The sequence below is a fragment of the Phaenicophaeus curvirostris genome, chromosome 10 (genome assembly GCF_032191515.1).
Source record: "Phaenicophaeus curvirostris isolate KB17595 chromosome 10, BPBGC_Pcur_1.0, whole genome shotgun sequence".
In the NCBI taxonomy this organism is placed as follows: Eukaryota; Metazoa; Chordata; class Aves; order Cuculiformes; family Cuculidae; genus Phaenicophaeus; species Phaenicophaeus curvirostris.
The window spans coordinates 6,777,436-6,802,694 of record NC_091401.1 but is presented as its reverse complement, the minus strand read 5'-3'; the positions used below and the strand labels follow the sequence as shown (position 1 = coordinate 6,802,694).

General features: G+C 44.3%; 1 protein-coding gene across 2 annotated transcripts in view; it reads left to right on the top strand.

The window, feature by feature from the left end:
* MB21D2 (Mab-21 domain containing 2) overlaps window positions 1–21,130 on the top strand; it is a 61,906-nt gene extending 40,776 nt beyond the window's left edge. Inside the window, exon 2 of one of the 2 annotated variants that reach the window (XM_069864855.1) lies at window positions 17,272–21,130. In XM_069864855.1, coding sequence (XP_069720956.1) covers window positions 17,272–18,536 — 1,265 coding nt within the window. In that variant the 3' untranslated portion in view covers window positions 18,537–21,130. The remainder of the gene's footprint in view (window positions 1–17,271) is intronic. The other variant, XM_069864856.1, reaches the window with a different exon arrangement.
* The last annotated feature ends 4,129 nt before the right edge of the window (window positions 21,131–25,259 follow it).

Below are 25,259 nucleotides of genomic sequence, written 5' to 3'. Positions count from 1 at the left end.
TGTAGGGGGACAGTCAGGGGGATGGTGTATGGAGACAGACATTTGAAGCAACAGAGAAGAGGTAAAAAAAAACCCTCTTCCCTTGTTACCTGGAGGTTCCTGGCATTGCCATGCTGCTGTCGTGGCAGCAGAGGGGCTGGTTTTCCACCATCACACACCAACTCTGCCCTGAGCAGTCTGGAGCCACGTTGGTTTGCACCTGAGCTGTTACAAGTCTCTGGTGGTTGTGGCATTATCCAGTGCAGGGGGCAAAATACCAGTTGAGTGCCTTGCAATGGTGTCAGCTCATAACTGCATTTTTTGTCTCTGTTTTTAATCAAGAGTGATGTTAAATTTTATGCTCTTGTTAAAGCTTCAGCTTCTGATGCAAGTAGATGATGCTGTGAGAATCCCAGCTTTGTTTCTGAGCAGGGGTAGGAAGTCTACAAAGGCAGTCTGTCAGCTTGTAGCTGAGATGCAAAGACAGCAACGAACCCATGTTTCTGTGGGTCAAGTCCATACATGAGCTTCTATTACAGGTTTTGAACATAAGGCTTGTCAAAGCAGCCTCTGATCTAGCTGGTGTGTTGGGAAAGGCAGGAAGAGTGCTTTGACTTGCAAGGGATACTGGGCTTGTATGATGGCCATGTGTTCAGGTCAGATGAGGGGAAAGTAAGGAAGTGAGGCTGCTGCCATTTAGGCCATTGGTGTGGGGAATGCAGGGGCTTACTAAACGAAGGCTATATTTTATGTGGTGAGCATCTCAAGTAGGTTAGAGAGCCAGCCATCTCCCAGCATTCATCCCTCATGCAATCAAGCAGTTGCTCTTAGGCAACACAGACTCCCCCAAAGCCCAGTTCCTGCATTTCCTCCCTGCCTTAAGCTGTCTTTGCTTCACTTGTCTCCACATTTGTTTCTTCTGTTACACAAACTCTGGTCTCAGGCCTCTGAGCTGAAATTGTCTGTACTTTTAAAAGGATGACTCTGAATTGCAGAGTCACTGACTTCTCTCTAGTGTGGGCCTTAGGTAGAATAAGCAAGAAAGCTGGGGAGTTAGTGAACGTTGCTGTTCAATGCTTAAAATTAATGTCCGTCTTCTAAACTGCCACAATTTTGCTTTAAACCCAAACCACGCTCCATTGAATTCAACTATTGTTCCTCAGAGAATCTGCAGGCTTTGTGGCAATGAGAGGGCTCTGTTTGCCACATTCACTTCTGGTTCCCTGGTATTTTGTGGACATGTGCCTGTCCTCAGGACGTTTATTGTCCCTGCTACCCTGACTTCCCCAGAAGAGATGATTTCTGGTTTCCTCCTGTGATCTGTAGACCTGTTCTCCACCCAGCCTCCTTGCAACAAGTGGACTGCTCTTCATGCTGTCTAGCTGCTGGGGCAGGGTAGCGATTCCCTATACACAACCTCTTTCCTTTTAATTGGGGTGGAATGGGAAAATAGGTACGGTGATTCACGGTTATCAATCCACCTCCCTTTTTTCTAGACTCCTGACTGAGGTTGAGTTGGACGGGGAGGAACAAGAATGTGACAGGACATGCTGCGTCCTGCCTTGGAGCATCAGTGAACCTGTGTCATACAGAGCGTTGTCCAGGGATTATGTTTCAATACGTGGAAACCAGTTCTGAAGCTTCAAATGGGCTTGCTCATGGGTTGCTTCTGGATGTGTTTGTCTTGAGCCATCAAGAGAAGTATCCCAGAAGTATCTCCCATGAGAGCCTTTGAGCAGTGTTGCCAGACTGGGAAGTGTTCTGGGGTACATCTGCTAATGAGAAATATGTGCTTGTATCATCCACTAAAGTTTCTGCTGGCGTACACCTAAGGTAAGATGCAGCTTCGGAAGTGTTTGTAGGAGATACCAGCATCCCTTGAGAATTTATTTAGTTCAGCAGTTTTATACATTGGATTAAAATATGCAAGTACCACTTTACAAGAACACTTTTTTTTTTCTCCTTAATGATTTCTTCCCCTCCCTCATCTCCAGGTAGACTCTCCATTTATTGGAGAGTATATGCAGTATGGATGTATGTGCATTCCTAGATGACCCCCGTTGCATTTGATTTTGAAAGCTCCCAGATTAGTTTTGTTGTGTTCAGTCTGTTCCGAGGGTGAAAATAAATAAGGGAAACTGATTAGTTAGGCATTTATTTCACCTTTAGTCTGAATCACTGGAGGTCTGTGTACTCAAACTGATGTCCCTGCTTATGTTGAACATAGAAACTACTCCTCTGCCTGTGTGCAGGTGGGTGCTTGCTGTGAGTGTGCTTGGTTTTCCATGAAGAAGTGGGAAATCTAAATTTCAGGCTAAATTTACCTGAAATGACTCATTCAGAGCACTGCTCTTTTCATAACTTATTAAAATGCATTAGCAATGAATTCTTAGCAGTGGTTCTATAAACAGCAATTGTCTTGCTTTGAAGCTGTGATGAACGCCTGTTCAGTTCTGCTGCTGTGTAAAGTGGCATAAATACTCAAAGAGAAATGACACGAAAGGAGCCCTGTACAGATGGCTTGGACAAAATGTTGGCCTTTCCCTTCAGTCGTCACCAGCTGGAAATCTGGCATTAAATAGGGTTTATCGACAAGTTTAGTGTCTCTCTATTGGTTTATTCCCTCTTTAACTTGCATCTCTTTCTCACCTTGTATGTTGAATACTATCAGAGGACTTCTGAGAAGTCCTACACTAGATGAAAATTATGTACCAAGTTTGGTTTGATAGAAGATAGCCTGGTACTGGAGGTCTCCTTCCTGTCATAGCAGTAAGTGTGTCAGAGCTGGCTTCCTCTTCACTGTAAGCCTTAGCAGGTGGCAGGGAAGGATGCTTGTGTTCCTGCATGTGGCTTCTTCCTTTGCCCATACTGCAGTGTGAAAACTCTATTGCCTTTTGTTTTAATGCTGCTTTTTCTCTCTGCTTACAAATCCCATAGGCCTGCCGAGCTGTGCAGCTCTCGAACACTGATACATTCGTGCCATCTGCTGACAGACAAGATAATTGCATGTACTAGTTTCGCTGGAGCTTTTTCACAAATATTGTGGGGATCTCATACACAGAAAGGCAATGAACATGTCCATAACAAGGCAGAATATTTACTTTCTTCTTGTAAAGGTGGCTAGGTTACTGGTAGTAAAGTTTGAAATAAGATTTGAAACTCACTATTATCTAATGAATCAGCAGCGAAGCAGAATGTCCTAAGCTGAGGATAGCAAAGAGATGTTTTAGTATCATCATGATTTCATAAGCCACGTTTCTGGGAGAGGGTAAAATGGTGCTTCTTCCTCAAAGTTCCGTGGAATATTTCTAGCTTACTTTGAGTATTCAGAATATAATTTAGAGCAGGGAGTTGTGGTTCAACAACTGATTCTACTTTAGAGGGTCCTCCTAGTGGTGCCCCTCTCTATAGGCATAGAATGCCAGTGATATAGAATCATAGAATAACCAGGTTGGAAGAGACCCACTGGATCATCGAATACTCTTTGGGGATTGGCATCCTTTTGCCCTCCTTTGGGCTGTGCCTGTGGATCAAGGCTGGCTGATGTCTTAGCTTGGCTTGGAAATGACCTAAACCCCATTCAATACAAAAGCTTCCATTCCTAGTGGGTCAGCAAATGTGAGAGGTCTTTTTGCCTGATGGCTGCATTCCTTGTGGAAGGTTGTTTTGTGAGTAGAGCAGCATGTGTTTGGGTAGAGCAGCTCCCTGGGGCCTCAGGTCTGTGCCTGGCCAGTCACACAAGCAGAACAATCCAGCCAGGAAGGCAGTGCAGTTCAGTATACGACTTGTGTTTTGTTGCTTATTGCTACAAATCCATATTTCTCTGTCTCTGCCAGCCCCTTTCCTAAGTGTAGTCAGGAACAAACAAGCAGGATTGTAAATTTATGCTCAGGTATCTTCTGGGCATGAGCTGTACATCAGCTTTGACTTCAGGAATAAACATGGGGCCAGCTCATACCCTCATGTTCGTGTTTCTACCTTGTGCAATTAATTCAGTAGACTGTGTTAGTAAATTTAGGAGGTCTCTGATCTTCTTTGTTTGTTGATTAATCAGAGGGGGTTGAAGGGGCAGCTGTCAGTGGGAAACTAGTGAGGATAGTGTTAATCATTGCTTTCCAAGTAGCAGGACAGCATTCAGACGATATCCATTCCTGTTGTCCTGGGAAGTGGTTTTTTCCAAGGGATTGCTCAGCTCCTGCAGGGCTTGCTTCCACAGGGAATTTTTATCAAGTGTATTCACAGCAACATCTATAAAATATAAGTGAGATTTCTAATTACTGAATTCATGTGAAGGTTCTATAGTCTCCGTTTACCTACCTCTTCTAAGACTAACTTTTTTATCAGCACTTGTGAACAAAGCTTTTATAGCATTTCTTATTATTGTTACAGATATAATATGGAATTTGTAGGACTAAAATTCAAGAGTATGCACAGTGTAAGACAGCAAAGAAGGATGCTTAATTTTTGAGAGAAACCTCAGACCACAACACACCTGCTCAGACAAAATATACCAGTATACAGTATATTGTTTTTTTCCTTCAGGCTTATTACTGGATTGGTGTGATTTTCTCTATTAAATAAAGCAGAGTATAAACAAAGCATTTCTAGTCCTCACACTTTAAGGGGAAAGCTAAGTGAACTTGGGAGATTCTTGTGTTTGAATTTTTCAAGGTAGCTGCTTTTCCTTTGTCCTCTTTGCAAAAATGCCTGGAGACAATGAAACTTGACAATACTGCTATGATTTCATGGCCTGTCTCTTGCTTCATGGGTGCTTAGGTTAGGAACACTGCCTCCTAAAGCTTTAGGGGAGCGGTGAATGGGATCCTGCTCCCCTGAGTTTTTCAGAATCACCAGGGTGAAGCAGCCCTGATAGGAGATGAGATTTGAAAAATGAGCTTTGGTTGTCGTCAATGTTCCATTGCAAGAGGACTTTCAGATCCGATTCCATTGAGGTTTTTTACATAACTTCCTGACAGTTCTCTGGACCCAAAACTTGATAATAATGTCCATGTTCCACTAGAGTTTTAGATGGGAGAGGACTTTGGGGCAAGGCTTTGGAGAGAATAGCTTCCTGGAACATACTTTGTGAATTTTATATTTGATCAGCAACAATTTTGCTTTCTTTTCTCTCCTTCACCTCACAATGCAACTCATCCTGATGAGATGAGAGATCACCAGGCCTGCTCTGAACAAATGTGTGCGAGGTTCTTTAATGCCAGATACGGGTCTGGTCTCCTTACATTTCTCCTGAGTGAGCAGAGCAGTCAAAATGGGCTGAGAGCCCTGTCCATGACTGTTTTGTTAGCAGCATTTCAAACCTTCTTCCTGGTAGTAGAGGACTGCTCCAAATACAGTCTTCATCTCTCTGTGAATGCTTGCAGGTCATCAGCTAGCTATGAGCCCTGCCAGCCCCTGCCTCAGATCTCTACCAGCTCCTCCTTCCCACCAGCCAACTCGTGCCTTACATGGGAAGGAGGGCAGTTGCAACACCTGGATGTTTCAGGGCCACCTGGCTATGTAACTTCTTACTGTTGCTTTCTTAAGATCACGGTGCATTTCACCTTTGGAGTTCTGGGCCAGAGTGACAGTGGCATTTTGCTGTGTGCTTTCACACAAGGTAGCCCAGGTTCTGCTCTGCTGTAGCAGTGATTGCTTTTCCCTTTCTCTTTTTTTCTTCTGATTGTTCAAGCTCCTATGCTTCCTGGCTCTGCCTGTGCTGCAGGGATAAGAGATCCTTGACAGCTGCTGGGGCCATGGTCTTGGTGCTTGATGAAGATCAGATTCACGCAGTGCTTCCTGCTACGCTCTTTAACAGATGACAGTGCTCAGCTACACATAAATGACTATAAAATCTGATAATTTAGGGACTGACAGTCCCTAATAGAAGCTTCTGCTGGCTTTTCTGCACTGTCAAATATGACCTCTGCAAGATGAAGCTGGAGCAGGAGGGTAGAAGGAGTGGGACGTAGGCAGCCAGGTTTGGAGGGCTTAGGATTTTCTCTCCGTCTTCGACGGATGGAAAGGGAGGAGAAATGCCCTTGAAACTTCTGTCAAGTTTTCCCACTCACTTCTGGGGAGCTACTCTGTTTTCTGCTAGCATAAAATCTGGCCTGCAAGTTCTTCCCCTGGCGATGTGGATAAAGGAATGTTCTGCATGAATGTCAAAGCCAACCAGCACTTTTCATACAGCTAACGCTATGCATAGGGACTTAAAAAATATTTTTCATATAGGTAACTTGATCTGGCTCCACACGGCTTTGGCTGTGTTCTTGGTGGTAGGTGAGAAAATAGTACTGTCGGGAAGCTTGCTTGTAGCTTCATGGTCTCAGACACAGTTGGATTGTTAAGGCCTTTTTTATTTCAGCACTTTCTGATCAAGAATCTGCATTCCCTGCCTCACCTTGCTAGTCCAATCCATGCTCATCTTCAAGGACAGACAAAAACAATATTGTGGTTTTGGCATTGGATTTCTCAGCTGTATTTAGCCTGCCTTGGCTCCCCCCAGTGTCTGGATATAGGATCTGTCAAAGGTGCCAGGCAAGGGCTGTATGGGTGGGAGTCCAGTGAACTGGGGGTTGGAGAGAGGATTTGCTTCATGTTGTCTTCTCCACCAGATGCCTCGGGCTTTAGAAGACATCTGCTTTACTTCTGCACTCAGAGAATGGGTTTGCCCCGTGTCCAGCACTCTTTTGGGTCTTGGCGGGTTTCCTGGAAATCATCCTTCATTCCCCCTTTTTCTGACCCATCCCATGGTATATGCTAAATAGTTTTAGATATTGGTAGATGAAGAGAGTGAAAGGGATTGAAGGAGATGCCGTTTCAATCATCTTGTTTACCCCAGCAACCAATTTTGGTGGATTTTAAGGGAAAATCAAGAGTGTTAGATTGAATTACAGCTGTGGTTATCTATCAACCATTGGATGGCTGTTTGTTGCCATGTATAGACTCCACATGTAAGTTTTAGCTTTTCTGGATGATTTAGTGGAGAATTTTTGAGTCAAGGACAAATATCCTGCTGCTCTGCAGGGCTGTTATTACAGAATAGGTAGGCACTGAGGATATGGGCAGTGCTGGTTCAGGCCCACTTCATAAGGAATAGTGCTGTGATTTGCTCTGGCTGTGACTTATTTTTGTAGAAAACAACTACGGAAACGGAAAACAAGCTGGTGGTTGAGCAGCTGGGGAGAGAATTTTCAGCATGTTGGATAACTGTAAGCAAGAGGCTTGCAGAACCACTCAAAGTGTATTTTTGATGGAGGCTCTTGTGCTATTTACAGGATGTGAGGGTGTGGTGGCATTCCTCCAGGCATAGCCCTCAGGATGGCACCTGTACATAAAATGTTGTAGCAATTTAGACCTTTCAGGATAGGCAGACAGGTACTAGATAGTAACTGTGAACGGAAAACCACCCCAGAGAAGCCCAAAGTGTTTTTGCAACCTTGGAGCCAAGTTCTCCCCGACATATACATGTGCTTTTCTGGCTGACTTGGAGTGAAAGCAGAACGCATTCTCAGGTCTGGAAGAGAACGGCTTTGCTCATTGCTGGCGAACTGCCATATGTCTTCTGCAAGAGGCACCTGGTGTTGACTAGTCAAATTGGGATGAGAGTTTGGGGGAGGCTGGGGACTGTGCAGTCTCCAAAACCTTCCTCTCTCCTATTTCTACTGTGCTTTTCCAGCATCAACAACGCCCTTGGTAAAGCATTGGGACAGGTGTTGGTTTCTTCAGGGAGAATGTCCTGAAGGTGAAACTAAATTCTGTGGAGGAAGCCTCTGTTACATAGAGCAAAGAGGCAGTGGAGCAGGGCTAATTTAGGAAGCTAGGCTGCTGAAGACATCCACACAGAAGTCACCTTTTCATGCAACATGTAGTGTGGACCACCTAGTGTGGCAACACTAGGTCCCACACAAATACTTAGAAGGACAGTCAGGTATACACAGTTTAAATAAGTTTTTCTTTTCAATGTAGAAGAAAGATGACTGACTAAGCCATGTAAACTATTGAGTGATCTGTGGAAGGTGCCATAGTGGGATGAATTTCTTGGTTTCCTAGCAAGCCAGAAAAAGGAAATACTTCTTGACGCAACACGTGCTTTGTGAAACACAGTGCTGAAAGACACTGATTATATGAAAAATATAAATTATTTAGAAAGCAGTGAGAGACATTCCTAGCAGACAGGTCAATCAGTGCTGTTAAAGCTGTAAATACTGCCTCCTGTTTGAGAAATCCAAAAGCCAGAGACTCCTTGGAGGCTGCAGAGGGAAAGTGATTATGCTGTACTTTCCTTGCTCTCATGCTCTTCCCCTGAAAGCAGTCAGCAGCAATTGCCTACGACAGGAGGCTAGTGTAGATAGATGTGTTGTATACCTCTTGTTACACTCTTGTAAAGAGCACAGTAGCGGCAGAGGAAAACTAGGGCAGAACAGCCTCTCCTGCAAGGAGCTGCATGTTTGCACTCAAGAAGCTTGACCTGTTTTATGCCCACTGTTGTTATCTTATAAGCAGATCCAAGAGAGGAGTCCTGGTGAGTCTCCCTTTTGTTGAATACTTAGCAGCGCTCTGTGAGCAGAAATGGCCTATCTAGACCCTGTGTAACCCTTGTGAAATGTGTTCTCAGTCCCAGAGGATGGAACTGATAAAGCAGTCTGTGCCCTGGCAGATTTTACCTCTGGGATTGCAGTTCCTTGATAAATGGTATCTCATGTCATTTCCAAAGGGAATTGTGTGTGTTATGCGCACTTGAAAATATGGACACTGTATGGACTGTACAACATTAAGCAGGGTGTAGCAACAAGCCGTTCTTCTAAGTACCCTTTCTGTCCCCTCCTGTCCTGCTTGTCAACTGCATTCAGACCTCATCACCGATATTCTTCAGACCATGAAGCACCTCTTTGACTTGCATTTCATATTCTTTGTACGCTTTCAGCTTTCACACACTCTTATCTCAGTTTGGCTAGTATAACTCTTGGCTTAAGTCCGTTGGATAAGCAGACTGGTAGGCTGGAAACATAACATCAGTTTGGAGGATGACTGCTTAAACTTTTCACTGCCAAAAGCAGAGATGCCAGTGATGCAGAGGCTCCTTCTGAAAATGCTGGGTCCAGCTGTGGAAGCAGTCTAGCCCTGCCCTCTGAGACCTGAATATTTCAGTCAAGCAGGTCACTACAGTAACACCACTGCTGGTTTTGGGGCCAGGGTGGGCTTGGGTGTTTGCCACAGCACTGCCCTTTGCTGTACAGGCACAGCCTTTGGATCTGGGCTTTTTCTTTGTGTATTATTATTATTATTCCCCTTGCACCGTGATATACACTTCTCCCTTGGCATTCAGGATTTCAGTTAGCTAGGTGGCTTCCACCAGGGCACATGGGAACTGGAAAAGCTGAGACACCACCCTATGATTGTTTTTAAAGAAGAGTTTAGGGAAATAAGCCGATTTCTTTTACAAGGGGGTGCCACATCCCTGCAATGTGTTCTATCACCATATCACAAGATTTCTAAAAGGAACAGAATGAGTAGGACACTGGTGTATCAGTCTGCGAAGAGCAGCTTCCTTCACTGGCCTCCCGTATTTGACTAAAGTGGTATCACATGGTTCAGTCTCCCCACTCCCCTTCCACCCCCTGCCTGCTTCGCCAACAGTTTTTTCAAAATGTGCTTTGTAACTAAAGATTCTCTTAAAAGAGCTGACTCTTCCAGTTGCTCTGCGTAACAAAAACTTGTGCTGCTCATAAATAGATTTGCAATTACCAAGGAGAACAGAAGAATCAGTGCAGCCCAGCTGCATCAGAACCAGCTTCCCATGCTGTCTTAAAGATGCTCCTGAAATTCAACACAGGTCACTTGGGCATAGCCAGAAGACCTCTGCAGTGATCTTTCTTTGAGCAATATTCTCCTTCTGTAGGATCTGCTGTTTGCAGAATTGTCAAGAAACAGCAGAGTGCCTGTTCAGTGTCTACGAAAAATGACAAAAGCTTTTTGACAGACATGAGGTTTCATGTATTTCTTTTAGCAGTCAAGCATAAGAATTTCCTGGCCAAAGCAGAGGACCCTGAGATTTATCAGGAGCTTACAAACTGGTTTTCTGCTAGTAACATGTGGTGTATGTTTATTGCTGTCTGAGCAGTCACCTTCTGAATATTCAGGAGGTCAAACTTCCTTAGTATTTGGGTCTTACAGGGGGTTAATGATTTTATACAGATGAAAAAAAGGCATGCTCAAGGTTATGCATCAAGCTGGATGGAACTGGGAGGAACTCAAGAGCCCTGACTATGCTGGGTGCAGTGGAAGTATTAAGCAGTAGAAAGGAGGGGGGCAGTGGTATTTGTGGGTGGTTCCTAGCCTTCCCTATAGAAGAGATTACCTATGCAAGGAAAAACCCTTCTATGTATCTTCTCCCTAGGCTGTGAGGGGACATGAGGGAGGCACATACCCTGTATAGTGGGTTTTGGGTACTCTGGTGAGATGAATGGACACTTTGACCGCAGGTATGTCAGCTCCTTCCAAACTTGGATGGACTCTGTAAAGTGGATAGTTTCCTGGTGATACATTTCTGTATATCTCAGAGAACGTGCTAGGAGCTGGGGCATGCAGTGCCATGGGGCACACTCCCCTGAATGGGCCCTTTGCTACTTCTTGCTGGAAGTGCTGCATCAATGAGGGCAAATCACATCTGTTGAGTCAAAAGCAATTCCCAACATTTCTGGTCTCATCAGGGATGTGATTACTTCCTGGAACTGCTCTGGAGAGCTTCCCTGTGGGAGAGTTCACTTCTCCTGTGGCCTTGGATGCATTTATGGAGGAATTTAAACATACAGCCCTATCAGGGGGACTTTCAGATTTCTTTTATGAGGGGTGTGTACCTATGTTTCTTCCAGGTGCTGGGAATGCAATAGAAGCAACATAATGGTTACCAAAAAAATATTGCCTAATGGAATAGTCAGGTCTGTGCATGACTGGCTGCAAGTAACAGGAGACTTCTGCTAGAGCACAAGGTAATGGTTTGGAGAGGGCACACTTCAAAGGCAAGATCAGCTGATGATCAGCACCAGAACACCACATCATTGCTATTGATGGAGGATATGAGCTTCCATACCTATTGTTTTGTGGAGATTCTTACCTGCAAAGTAAGAAGGAACAAGAGGAAGAAAGTACCAATGAGAATGCCAGCTCAGGTGTTGGATTTCTCTAAAGAAAATCCCAATTTTACTTCTGTAGGCTTTCTCCTAGTGTGTGTGAGAGAGAGAGAAAGACACTACTAATTTTGTCTAGTTCTCCTTTCCTTCCCTTCTGTCCATGTGCATGTATTATAGTGTGTAAAGCATCAAACTATCTCAGTTCTTCTGACCGTTTGCAGACAGCACCCTAGGTTGAACCCACAGTGTCATCTTCTGAACTCCATTGTGGGACTGAGGGGCAGGTGCCAGGCGTGTTTATTCTGTGGTGCAGCTATTTTTAACAGCTGATGTTACTTTTGCTGCTTCTCGAATCAGATTAGATGGCAAAGTCAAGAGGTAAGCATAGAAGCTCAGTAATGAGGAGCTGCAACTAGCATCACTTCTACTTGCTGAATTGCAGTGCACAGCTGACTGCAGGCTACAGCCAGCCCCTTACTGTTAATCTGAGGTCTTTTCCTTCTAGAGAGAAAGGGCAAGCTCCTGGCTGTATAGCCCACAGATAAGCTTGTGTATATTGTTTACAAATATCTGGGGATCATCATGTCCCTGTAGGTCTTCAGCTGCCTGGCCATGGTATTTTTAAGGTTTACTGGCTTCTTGCTTGCCTCCTATGCTGGTGATGTATAGAATACATTTGTGATCTTGAGAAGCTGAATGTGATCTGTAGGAGACCCCATTAGCTTTCTAAGCTTCCTGCAAGAAAGTCTGCAAGGGCAGGGGTGTTACAGTAACTCATGATCCCAGCAGCTTACAGGGAGCATTGCAGATTGGGTAGGAGGATTGGGTGATGCAGGGGTCAAGGAAGACAATCAAGGCTGTGCACTGTGTGGGCTGTCTCCTTCCCAGGCTGGTGTGAAATGTAAGCAAGGCATCAGCTACTGCGGACGCTGGTGTCTGAGTTGGAGAACAGGAGCAGTGCAGAACTAGTGCCTGGGTCTGGCTTGGCTCCCAGCTTGACTCCCAGAAGAGTCCCACGATACACCCCTGCACGCAAAGTTCCACAGATCCTCCTTTGTGTAGCCTTGCTTCTGAGCACCCTGCTGCTCTTTTTACCTCTCTCTAGTTCCCATGCAGCAGAAGTGTCCCTAAATTCAGTGACTGCCTTGAACACTGCCCCTTTCAGTCTGATGAGACCATTTTAGACTAGAAGAATGGCATCTTTCTTTGCTCATGTTTTCTTTTGGTGGCTGTGATTGCATATCTAGGGCATCAGGAAGGAAGGCTTCAAGAAGGAGCCACAAATTAGGAAATGCATATGTTAGAAATAAAGTTTTGTGTAATTGTTTTCTTGTGGTCAGTTTCTTCAGAGACAAATCTGTAGGTTCCTCCTTATTTACACCAACCTGGTGATGAAATAGCAGCAGATCCTAAAAACAGTTCATCTGAAATTCTGCAACGGATAGAGAGCATCTTTGCGTTGTCTTTATTTTCATGGGGAGAATAGTCTCTGTGTCGTGTGCATCAGAGTCCTAGTTCATTCAAGGATGTATCTCAAAGGTAGCTGTTATATAAAAGTAAAATGTCTTTTCTCTATCTTTATTCTCCTTGTATTACAGTGCTTGGAGTAGAAATATATCCTGCTTTCCTAACACCAAAGGAACAACAATGAAATGAAATTCTGTCTGTAGAACTCATTTTCTCACCTGTGTTACCCTGAACTGACTGTTTAGTAAGCTTGGTCTACAAGTATTGTTCCTAATTCTTATATTCCCTGGTTTCCTCATGCTTGTAAGCATACTTATCTTTTATGATGTCGAGCTTTGTAGCTTAAGAAGGTCATAAACTAGTTACACAGCTAGGAAAACAGAACTTTAAGGTCCTTTAGATAGAAGTGGTAACTGAGCACCAGTCTCTTAGGAAAATACCAGCTTTGCCAAACAGCCTTTCCAGAAGAACATGTCATACAAGATATGACTGCAAATTCTGTGTTTTGCCTGGTGGCTGCAAGAGACCTCTTAAATATCAATGAACCTACTTTGATGCCATGAGAACTGGTCCTTCAGCTGAAGTAAATTTTTTCGTATTTGACCGTAAAAGTTCTGGTTTCAGTCTTTATAGACAAGTACAAATTTCACAAGGTTATATGTAACACCAATTCCCTCATCCTTCCAAATGGTTCTGATACTAAGATGAACAGAAGAGAGCTCAAATGGCCGACTCGTGCTGTTATCTTAAGTACTTGGTTCAAGTACCAATCTTGATGTTTTTCTTCTTTGTGTTTGCACTTACATGCCTGCTGAGCTGCAGTACCTGCTTCTACACCTACATGTGGTTCTCTTAGCTTATGTTTGGGCTGTCCAAACACGAGATGAAAGCTTTGTGCCAGGGTAGTATATGCCATACAATCTTGACTAATTGGGATTCTTTGAAATCCCTTCATATTTCAAATAGATTTATGAATAAAGGGGGCAGTTTGAATGTATTGCAAACCCCTAGAGCCTTAGTGAATCCTGAATTTGGCCATCTCAACTATTTATAGAACACTCTATGCTTATTCTAAATATATTTTCCTCAAGGGGACCTCATCTCAACCTCCTGCTCCACAGCTTAAATTGGATCAGCAATACTGCTATGATGCGTTAGCAAAACTTCTTTCTCTAGCTCTGTTGTAGAGCTGCAGATGTTGTTGGTCCAGGTCTTGAAGGGGAAATACTGTGCCAGTCAGAGCTCAGGGGTTTGGATTTAAACTCTGCAGCCAGCCAGGTAGAGAGATATTGATGATATATTGAATAATTTCCTGTAGCCTTGGACTGATTATTGTTTTATATTCCCCCTCTGCTGGTGGGTCTAGAGTTCTGGAGGGGGAAAACCAAGTGACTTACTGGCAGTGTATGGCACCTTTCCTTTTCAGGAGTCTCCAGCCTTGCAAACTAGGCTTAATGGTGAGCACGCAAAACATTTTCTTTCTAGAGGAACTATAAACAGTGTTCTGTGAACAAAAAGCATTTCCTGTTGCAAGGATGCTTGAAATTGGTGTTCTCTTTCTTTCTCTGCTATAGGGAAGAGAAGTGTCTCTTTTGTGGGAGTACATACCTGATAGTGCTTGAAGAGCTGTGCCTCTGACTCTAGAGGATGGTTCTTCCTAAAATGTTTTCCATGCAGAAGCCTCCTCTTTGCTAACTGGCATGTTGTAACACCTCTGGCAGTAGAGCAGACTGTGCAGGCTTTGTCCAGCACTAGCTTTGCTCTGTGCTGATGAAGGTGGGAGTGCTGTAAGATGATGTAGAACCAGTATTGCAGGAGTGGGTCCTGCTCTTACGTGGCTTTGGAGGTTGATCATGCATATTCAGTGTTATTGTCCAGGCAGATGAGCATGCTGCATTTAGAAAGCAGGGCTTGACTCTCACTTGCTTGTGATTGAATGAGGTCAGAGTGTCAGCTCTTTTGCTCCCACGTAAGGAGAGAGGATGTCTTCAGGCCAAGGAGAGTAACTCATCCCACGGTAGATTCTGTAGTGGAGAATCTCTACCTTTTAGAAAAATCATTATTTTCTTTTTCAGTCAGAGGCTCTGTCCGTACCATACGATAGCAGTTTTGGTGCAAAGGGCACACTGCAGAACTTGACAGGACATTTTTCGTCCTTCAAGTTTAAAAATATTCAGAAAAGTAGATCCTTTGTTGAATTCTATAGGTTTGAACAGTTTAATCTCTGGGATAGTTACATTCTGTCTGCCTCTCGCAGGAACATCTGCACGTGCTGCAGATCACAGCACTGAGCGGAAAATTTTGGGTCACTGTAAAGGCAGGATGGGCCATAAGTACCCTACGTGTCCTGAATAGCTGTGCTGACCCACAGCAAGGGTCAGTACTGACTTTTATGCTCAGAAAAAAACAACTGCTCCTTGTCCCTATAATGTGATTGAGTCCATGGGTCTTGGACTCAACTTACAACTGGGGTGTAATGCACCAAGACTACTTGTGCTGGTTCAAGGATAGGATTTGGAAGCAGTGTGTCAGTACTGTCTCCAGAAGTCATGTCAATTTACAGGACTGTTGGAAATCCCCTTCTTCTGCATGTAACAAAGGAGTGATTGTCACTCACTGGGCCTTAGGGACAGAGAAACCTGTGCAAGGCTTTGCTACTCCATAGATCAGGGTAAGGTGGTTCACTGTGTATCTAAGCCTCAGAGAACGCCTTTGAAGTTGACAGAAGCAGCGTGTGGTCAGATCGCAGGATGGGATTAGCTCGGGACTTAGCAGTAAGAGTTTCTCAGTACTCCTTCAGAGCCATTTCTTTCTCTTGCAGCCTTTGGAGCAGCATGAAATGGAGAGGGTTATGTTCTTGCCTGCCTGGCAGGAGTATCACCCCAGCTTAGTGCAGCAAAATGGACTGGATCTAGTGCTCTTGGAAGAAATTAAACAGATAAAGTGCATTTAGCAAGGAATTTCACTTTGGGGATTTCACTGTTACCCTGAATATTTCCCCAGGATGCATTCCCGTTCACACACAGGCTTCTTCCTACTGCTTGGCTCTTCCAAGGAATCAGTGTCAGCATAGCTTTAGATTTTGCTCCTGTGTGTGGAGCTTTCCTGTGTGCATGTGGATAGCATTTCCTTATCCCCACCCCAGCATGCTGGAAAGGACAGGTGAGTCTCTCCAAAAGTGCTGCAGTGCCACTCAGGACTTGGGGTGCTGCTGCACTCTGCTAAGACGACCTGCTTGGTTCAGGCAGTGTCTGTGATCCCATGGGGATGCATTAACTCAGGAAAGGCTCTGCAGTACCTGGGGCTACACCAGACTAGGTGCTTGGACTCTTGTGTTCATCATTTTTGTTAGCATTTCAGTAAAGAAGCACTCCTCATGTATCTCTCAAGGGATCTTGGTCTGACAGCAGCTCTCTGGCTCACCTCGTCGTGCCTCTGACTAGTTATTCCCACTGATGTCTCTCTAAGACTGGCTTCCTCATGGAAGACCTCCCTCCATTCAACAACCACTCTTGATACAAAAAAACCTATAGTGCCTTTTGGAAGGTAGAGTAAGTAAAGCATGTAAACAGAACCCAGTACATTTGTGCTTGTAGGAAATAATGATATATCCCTTTTGCAGTACTTACAAGAGATTCAGCATCTCCATTCATTGACTGGCCTTAGTTCCTTCATGGCCTGAGTGTGTTGTCTGAACTAAGGCTGGGAAGGAATCAAGAGCATTTAACCACAAGATGAACACCAGGAGTGAAACAGCCCAGACAGCAGAAGCAGACTACAGAGTAGTTGAAGTGCAGAGCTCAATTTTAAGTCTAATTTGAATATTGAATGAGGTGCTAATATCTCAGCTACTGTGTGGAGTCTCAGAATTCTCAGTCTGCTGTTCGTGTTCTGTGAACAGAGTACAGTGGTATATATAGAATACACAGTAAAAAACTGGCTTTGTGCAGCTGGTGCGGGCAGTGCAGGGTGAAGGGAAGTGTCTGGTTTTGGCGATGGAAATAGAAATCTCTCTTCATGTCTGTGCTCTGGGGAGCTGATCAGATATATTATGGCATGATAGTGTCATTTACAGCTTGAAGAAACAATTTCAGAGCTGGCTTCTTTAAGCGCTTGGTGGTTTAACCTGTCTCCATGCCCCCATAGGAGGAGATGTTATTGCCTTCATTTAGGTTGCTTTGTTCATCAGTAAAGGTAAAGCAAATTGTAAATTCAGACCTTCTTTTGCTCAAGCACAAACCAATCCCCCAGAGAGAAAATTAGAGTAGTGGGTCATTTAATACTCCCTTTTCTTTTTTAAGTGTTGGAGAAGCATTTGGATACCATGGAAGTGAGTGGCAATATGGTGAAAACCTGGTTTAGAAGGTGTTTAAGAAGTTAAATTCAGTCCTGGAAGTAGCTTTGCTGTATTTTAGTAGAGGCTTCTGCTTTTTTCCATTGCTTCCAGTATGATGGTTAGGATGGACTTCCCCCATTCCCAGAAGTGCAGGGAAGGCTCTGCCCTGAGTCAGGTGGGACTAAAGGTTGGCCAAGTGCAAGACCTGATGTACGTTTCTGTTGTACAAACAGTGATGGATACTTCTGCTTACTTTTTTTCCTGCTGGGCATGGGATGGGTTTTAATCCTGGTTAAATCCTGTATCCTAGACATGTTTGCCTTCACATGAAAGGACTTATTTTTTTCTCTTTTGCAGGCATGGTTCAGAAACTTGACCAGAAGCTGCCTGTAGCAAATGAGTACCTGCTGCTTTCAGGCGGTGTGCGGGAAGGTGTGGTGGACATCGATCTTGATGAGCTGAATGTTTATGCACGAGGCACAGACTACGACATGGACTTCACCCTGCTTGTGCCTGCACTAAAGCTGCACGACCGCAACCAACCAGTCACACTGGACATGCGCCACTCGGCTTTGTGCCACTCTTGGCTGAGCCTGCGTCTCTTTGATGAAGGAACTATCAGCAAATGGAAAGACTGCTGCACGATCGTGGACCATATCAATGGAGCTACCAATTATTTCTTCTCTCCAACAAAAGTCGCAGACTGGTTCTATGACTCCATTAGCATTGTCCTCTCTGAGATCCAGAAAAAGCCCCAGCGAGGGATGCCAAAGGTGGAGAAGGTAGAAAAGAATGGAACTATCATATCCATCATTTTGGGAGTGGGCAGCAGCCGCATGCTGTACGATATTGTCCCTGTGGTGTCCTTCAAAGGTTGGCCAGCTGTGGCCCAGAGCTGGCTGATGGAGAACCACTTCTGGGATGGGAAGATCACAGAGGAGGAAGTCATAAGTGGGTTTTACTTAGTGCCTGCATGTTCTTACAAGGGGAAGAAGGACAATGAATGGAGGCTTTCATTTGCCAGAAGTGAAGTGCAGCTGAAAAAGTGCATCTCCAGTAGCCTCATGCAAGCCTATCAGGCCTGCAAAGCTATCATTATCAAATTGCTGTCCCGCCCCAAAGCCATTAGCCCCTATCATTTGAGGAGCATGATGTTGTGGGCTTGTGACAGGCTCCCAGCCAACTACTTGGCCCAGGAGGATTACGCAGCCCATTTCCTCCTGGGTCTCATTGATGATCTCCAGCACTGCTTGGTCAACAAGATGTGCCCTAACTATTTCATCCCCCAGTGCAACATGCTGGAGCACCTCTCCGAAGAAACCGTCATGCTGCATGCGCGGAAGCTGTCCTCAGTCCGCTCAGACCCCGCCGAACACCTTCGAACTGCCATCGAACACGTCAAAGCAGCCAACCGGCTAACGTTAGAGCTCCAGCGGCGGGGCAGCACCACCAGCATCCCCTCCCCTCAGTCAGATGGAGGGGACACCAACCAGCCTGATGACCGATTAGCCAAAAAGTTGCAACAGCTAGTGACTGAAAACCCTGGAAAGTCCATCTCTGTCTTCATTAACCCAGATGATGTCACAAGGCCCCACTTCAGAATTGATGATAAATTTTTCTGAGCATACATCAATGTTTCTTGGGATTGTTTTCATTTTGTTTCGTTTTTAAAAAATCTTGCAGTGTGCAGATTTTTTTTGTTTGGTTTTCCTTGATGACTTAGTCTCTTGGTTTTTACATATCCAGCGTAGATTGGATCTGTTGAGAGCAATCTGAATAAATTGTAATTCCTGGTTCTGCAGGACGGTGCAGATTTTGAAACAGTATATTACTATTTCATATGCTGCTTCGATTTTTTTTCACCCACCCAGCCCCATTGTCTGTGAGTAGTTTCTAAAGGAGAACATGCACCGTGAACATACATGCCACAGTGTAATGTAGATTTTTTTTTTTTCAAGCTTCCGTAATTTATGTACATTTTTGGGCCCAGGAAAGGGACAACTCATCTTCTATTGCTTTGGAAAGTCACTTCTTTTTCCATGAGCTTCCATCACCCTAAAGAAATGAGGAGAGACTCTGGGTTGGAAAGCACTACTGCTAATTTGATGAGGCCAAATTTACTGGGCTGAAGTCCAGTTCGTCCGTTCTTCACACTTCTCACACTAGAGGAGAATGTTGACTTCAAAGATGATGGTGCAGCTTTTGGGGGATAGAGTTGTTTCTGTTTTGATCTACTTTTTGAATGTAATTGTTCATAATTGGACCTTGTACAGTTCAGAGGGTTGTTTCTGCTGCTTTTCCATGCGGACTAAGATTATGGAATGTTAGTTTTAGTGTGTGTAATTATTCAAAGCCTTATTTAAATTCTATTAAAGAACATACCATTATAAATGTTAATTGCACTAATGAAATCTCTGCCATTACCTCAGCCCCACTGTTCGTGTTTCTTTCATGAATTAGTATCTGTTATTAGGTTTCAGTATTGCGGATTGCTTGAGGCCCCCTTGGGTCTCATGGTTTCAGGTGATTTCTTGATTGTTGTAAAAGGCTCTTCCTTGTTAGCCCTGCTATGTGTGAGAAGTCAGATTTATTTGGATGCTTATTGTGTGAAGCAGTGCATATTGCATTAATATGTATTGCATGTTGTTGAAACAGGTTTACTGTTAGGTAAGGATGTAATACTAAAACAGTGGTGTGTGCAAAGTGAATCAGCCAGACCTCAAGCAAAGGAGCTACCTTGCTTCTGTGATGCATGTTTTAGGCCTGATCCTTTATGGCAGTTACCATTTCCTTGACTCTGGAGGACTTTATGACTTGCTCTGGGACGAAAGAGAACTTACTTTGGTCTCATGTTTGCAGAAATTGTGTTTATTTGTAAACCTTAGTGCAACAGTAGCCTTGAAAGACACATACACTTTCCTTTGGTGTGTAGGGTAAGATGTATGGTAACAAGGGTTAGTCTGAGCCAAAAATAATTCCAAGAGTTCAAGGTTAGTGTGGCTTTTTGTGTCTGGCTGGCCAGTGACTGATATTTAGGCCTTAAATCAGCAATTTGGGCTTATTGATTATCCCAAGAAGCTGTTCTGATCCAAACTTGATGCATGTTTTAAAATGTGATTATTAGAGCAGGTTGAAGTATTTTAAAAATATTTGACAGACAAATGAGGCACATATCTAGTAAATTCTAAAAGATAAAAATTGTGTATGAAAAATGTGTCACTTTTTTAGCCCAGCCTTTCTGGTAAAGAAACTAGGCTGGTGGAGCAACACACCATCAGTTTTTGAAACCACATTACTTTAGTGGATGGCAGGGAGATTTTTGATACCTGATCTAGTGCCCAAGTTACGTTTTAAAATGAAACTTTGGCTTCTCCATCTCTTGGGCATTGCTGCAAACAAGATGTTCACATTTACCTGAACTTACTGGTACACACATATATGAGCCTGAGGAAGCTCGCAGAAGTTGCTGGCTAGGTGGAGTGGATGAGGCATAAACTTTAAGGCACAATTGGCTAGTGATCATGAGCCTGGTGCAGCTGCAGCTATGGTCCAAGGAAGGGTATGTGGTGACTTCAGCAGAAGCTGGACTGGGTCCTACCGGTGTGGCTATTGCCAAAGATAAGTTTCTATTTAAACCTGTGTAACCTGGCGGGGAGACCAACTGGGAATCCTTTCCAGAAGTGCTTGGAAAATGCAGATTTGTTGAAGTGGCCTTTTCCCCAGTCTTCAGGACTTCAGTCTGTTGGAAGAGAGTCTGGGCAACAGGATGAAGTTTCCCATCACCACGTGAGAGATCTGCTCAGCACAAAACAGCGGTAGCCTGGCAGGCAGAGTACTTTCCTGGGAGCCTCAGTGTCTGTGTCGGTGCTCCTGAGTTATGCAGAAACACAACTCTCAGCCTTCCTCATGCCAGTCCAACTTCCCAATGACCAGCAGTTTGGCTTGTCCATGTCAAGCTCTGGTGTGTGCTCCTTTTTTGGTTTTAATTAAAAAACATTTTGAAAAGTACCCATCTTGTTCTTCCTGCATTATGAGGAAAATGTGTGTGTGTGTTTGGGTGGAAGAGGAGGCTTGGCTTTAGACTGGAAAGCAGTTTACCAGGTAGGTCTGAAAGAATGTGACATCCTCTGACTGTATTGTCTGTCTTCCAGGGAGACAAATCCTAATCTCTGGGAAGTTCGAGTCTCAGTCTAGTATTTACTCTTTTCCACATACTGTAGCTTAACAGTAGGATGCCAACCCAGAGAGGTTATGTGTGCTTTGTATATCAGAGATCATCAAAAGCTCCATTTTTTTCGTTTTCCTACTGTACCCTCTTGCTTTTGAGTATATGCTAGGACAGACTTGCAAGCTCCGTAGGTCTCTATATGGGATTCCAAAGCAGCGATTAGATGTATATACCTATCATCTACTATGCTTCGCTACTTCCTACAAGTTTGAAGGGTACCACAGTGCTTTTCCTATTGGTGAGTTCTTCAGACAAGCATTTTAGAGGTCCCAAACCCATGAGATTAAACGCTTGGCCAGTCTGAGAAACACTGGAGTAAGAGGCAAATTGCTTTAAAATAGCAATGTAGTCATCTTTCCTACTGACAGCAAGGGAAGACAAGTCAGTGCTGTGAGCCCATATCTTGGTGGCAGATTCAGTTCTACACCCACTGCCATGTGGGATAAGATACTTTTTTTGCTTTTGCCCAATAGCCACCTTCCTGCTGGCTTCTCCCTGTTGGCAGGTGGCATTGCAAAAGGATGGGGACAATTATTCAGGTGCTAGTGTGTGTATGTTTGTGAGAATATAGGTGTCATTTATGTGTCTGCAAATTACTGTCTCCTGTGTTGCTAAAAGGGAGCAGGGTAGAGTCCCAGCCAAGAGAGCCTGGCCAGGAGGCATCAGAAAAGTTAGGAGGAATAAAAACTCCTTCGCAATGTGAGTCTTTTTGGGTGTACTGGCTATGGTCCTCCTCTTTGGACAAGCTTTTGCTTTTCCTCTTTCCACAGGACTTCTGGCCAGTAGCACAGCGGTAGAAGCAGCTCGTTTGACTGGCTGCAGTGGTTGTCACTTCTAGGAGAACCTGTCTCTTCTTCAAGGGGATACATGAGCTGCTGCAGAACTGACAGAAACACCAGCCAGTGGCAGGGGACTTTCTGTGCTGTGTTGGGAGGAGTACTGAAATTACAGCAGAAGAGAGCAACAGCCCAAGAACTTTCTGTGAAAGCCTGCAGTCTTCTCCTTCAAGCGTGTTATGTGAAGCTTCAATCACTTCTAGCTGGCTGTGATAAATCAGTTTCTCCACATATTCCAGTGCACTAGCCTGGAGAAATGTTGGTGCTGTAACCAGAAAACTACAACCAAACATCACATTCCAGGAGATTCAGCAAAATATTGGCAGTTTAACCACCTGCTGCCCAGAATAGAAGCCAGTCTTTGAAAGTTATTGAAAGAGCTGTTTTGTAACAGTTTCTCTTTTCTGTTGTCCTGCTGTCACTGTGAGATATAGCTCTAATTTTGATCTAAATTATTGGACTTTCCCTGATTGCCTTGTTCCAATGGAGAGTGACTTTGCTTTTGCAGCTATGGTGGTTCCGGGCTCAACAGGGATATCTGAGCTCTGTGCCCTTCCACTTCTTGCCATCCTTACGGAGGATGAGAGTACACGGTGGGACAGACTTGTGTCTGTGACAAATTGACAGGACAGTGACTAAAACAGGCATTGAAAGGCAGACATCACTCTTGATGTGACGTGCCCTTAGCTCAGCTTCCGTTGGCCAGTGTTGTGGGGCATATGAAATGATCTCCAAACTCTGTGGGCAGCGTGCTCTAAAACATGTACAAGGTGGGTAGCTTCACACAAGGTGCTGTCCTGGTGCCAAGCATCTGCCTGTAGCTAGTGGTCTTCAGTCAGTTGGTTAAATTTCCTGGTAAATCTAGGGAAACGGGGGAAAAATGCCTTCTTGAAAGCCTCAGACGGCTTCTGAAGGTCACATTGCTCTGCTCTCCAGAGGCTGTGACTGATGCTTAGACCCAACTCCACTCAGCTGCAGCCTCTGAAAACATTTCTGTAAAGAAGGTTCATTTAGGTGTCTCACCAGTCTGCTTTCTGTGGGACGATAAATGCAGATGGCAGCTGGGTAACCAGGGCAAAGTGTCCAGGAGGTGTTGGCTGGGTTTTTGGGGTCAGGGCCCAAATCCTGTTGAAGTCTATTGGGACTTGAAAATGTGCTTGAAACTAAGTGTCCACGCATTGCTGGATCAAGCTGATTGTGATCGGACCAAAAGTAAGCAGCCTGTCATATTTTATTAACTAATGCATAACGCAGGCAACCGTGTGTAATGCAAGTGAGTGTAGCAGAGGGAAAGGGGTAAGCTTTGCTAGTGATTATATCTCTCTGGTTTTGTTTTTTTTAAGTTGTGCATAGTTGGTTCCTAAAATCACTTAAAAACAGGCAGGTTCAGTGGTAGATACTTTTTGCCACTGTGTTTTGTAGTAAAGCAAGTACATTTGAATGGTCACTGGGCAGCACAGTGCAATAATGTTCAGATTCTCCTGGCATTGCTCAGTGATTAGAAATATTCAGCTTCCAAATAGCTTGTTCAACTTCAGCAAGTACATCGTCTCCCTCCTGCCAGCCTTGCTTGGGGTGAGCTAATGGACTTTTAACATACAGCTTAGAGAGTGACTGTCTCTAATAGCTCCTGATTAAGCTCTCTAGAAAGGCAAATAACCATCATGGGGCAAAGGCTAAAAAAGGGGAGGGAAGCAAAAAAAGCACAGATATTATAAAAGTTGCTGGCCAAGGGACCCTTGCTGACATGTTTTGTATCTAAGGAAATTCAGCATTATATTTAGCACATTTTAGCTTTTGAGAATTGTTCTGTTAAATGAATCAAAATTTATTTGCTCTGAATGCTTTTAGAATAGTGATAAAATGGCCTTCCATCTCTTCTCCTCCCCCTTTGCCCATTTATAATCTATTATTTTAGAGCTGATCTGAGGAACTATTGTGTTGTTCTATTATCATTGTCCCTGGCTCAGCACTGTGCTTCCAAGCTGAATGTAGGCTTTTGGGGGTTATTTTTATCTTACTGACCTTCTGTGGTAGAGGAACATGCTCTCATTCAGTCTCCAGACAGCCTGATTTGCTGAGCAGAGTGATGTGGGTGCATATCAGGGGCATCAGGCTCTCTTCAAAATGACTTGGCCCTGTCTCTCCCTCTCAGTTTTTTTGTCTGTTAGGACTATCAGCATGGAAGACAAGACTGGGGTCTTGCTAGTTGCAGAGAAGACATGATACGTGATTCTGAAGTCAAGCAAGATCTAATGCAAAGTGAAAATTAAGCCCAAACAGCTCTTTTCTCCCCAATTCTCCACTCCTCTGACCCCATTGTTTTAGCTTTCTCACAGTATGCTAATACTAATTCTGAGAGCATCAGCTGATCAGAGAATAAGGGCCAAGGTGCTACTGCGCAAACCAGCCAGCTCCCCTTCCTGGCCTTGGGCATCGCTTGCAGGATAAATCCACTTCTAAATGAAGTCCGGGCTCTTAAAGCAGACTTTGGCTTGCTGTGTTTGCATTGTATAGGCTGAGTCTGAATCCACAGATGACAGCAGGTCAGGGGAAGCCTTTCTTAGCACTCTCCTATCAAGAATGGCACAGGGGGAGCTGGAGTGGTTGAGGACACATTCTCGCCTCTCTGATCCCCAGTCTCTGCAAGACCACCATAGCTGCAGCATGCAGTTGCAGCTTCTGTGACAAGGTACCATTTGTGGAGCTTTCAGAAAGAGAGGTTGAATCTTACCTGGCAAGGACAGGTCTCAAGGCAAATCCTGCAGCCAGCCCCAGAGTTTCTATGCCTCCTTACTTACTTATGGAAGTGCTCAGAGCATGTGAGGCTCTATGTTGTGCCCTATACCTACTTTGCAGCCATGTAAACTAATGCAGAAGGGTAGGGGCAGTGAGGAACAAGGCCCAGTGAAGGATATGTTTCCCTTCTAACTCCCATGATGTCCAGTACCTGCACATTCACCTGTACTTGTCCTGTGAAGAGCCTCCAAATCTTCCTCAACTGTTAATTAGTGATACAGGGCTCAGAGGAGTCATTTCAGTCATGGAGTTCAGACACCACTACAGTAAAAAATGCCCATGTTGGTGTTTTTGATGTTTAGGCTCCAGAGAGCGTCTAGTCCACTCCCAGCCCCACACTTCTTAATGCCCTGTAACAGGCAAAAGGGCTGCAGCAAGAAAAACTTCAAACCTACAACTGTTACTTAGCTTCCCTTAGATGTTCCCTCTGTTTATCAATAGTTCTGGCAGGTCTTGGTTGATCTACACTGTGCTATATTCGT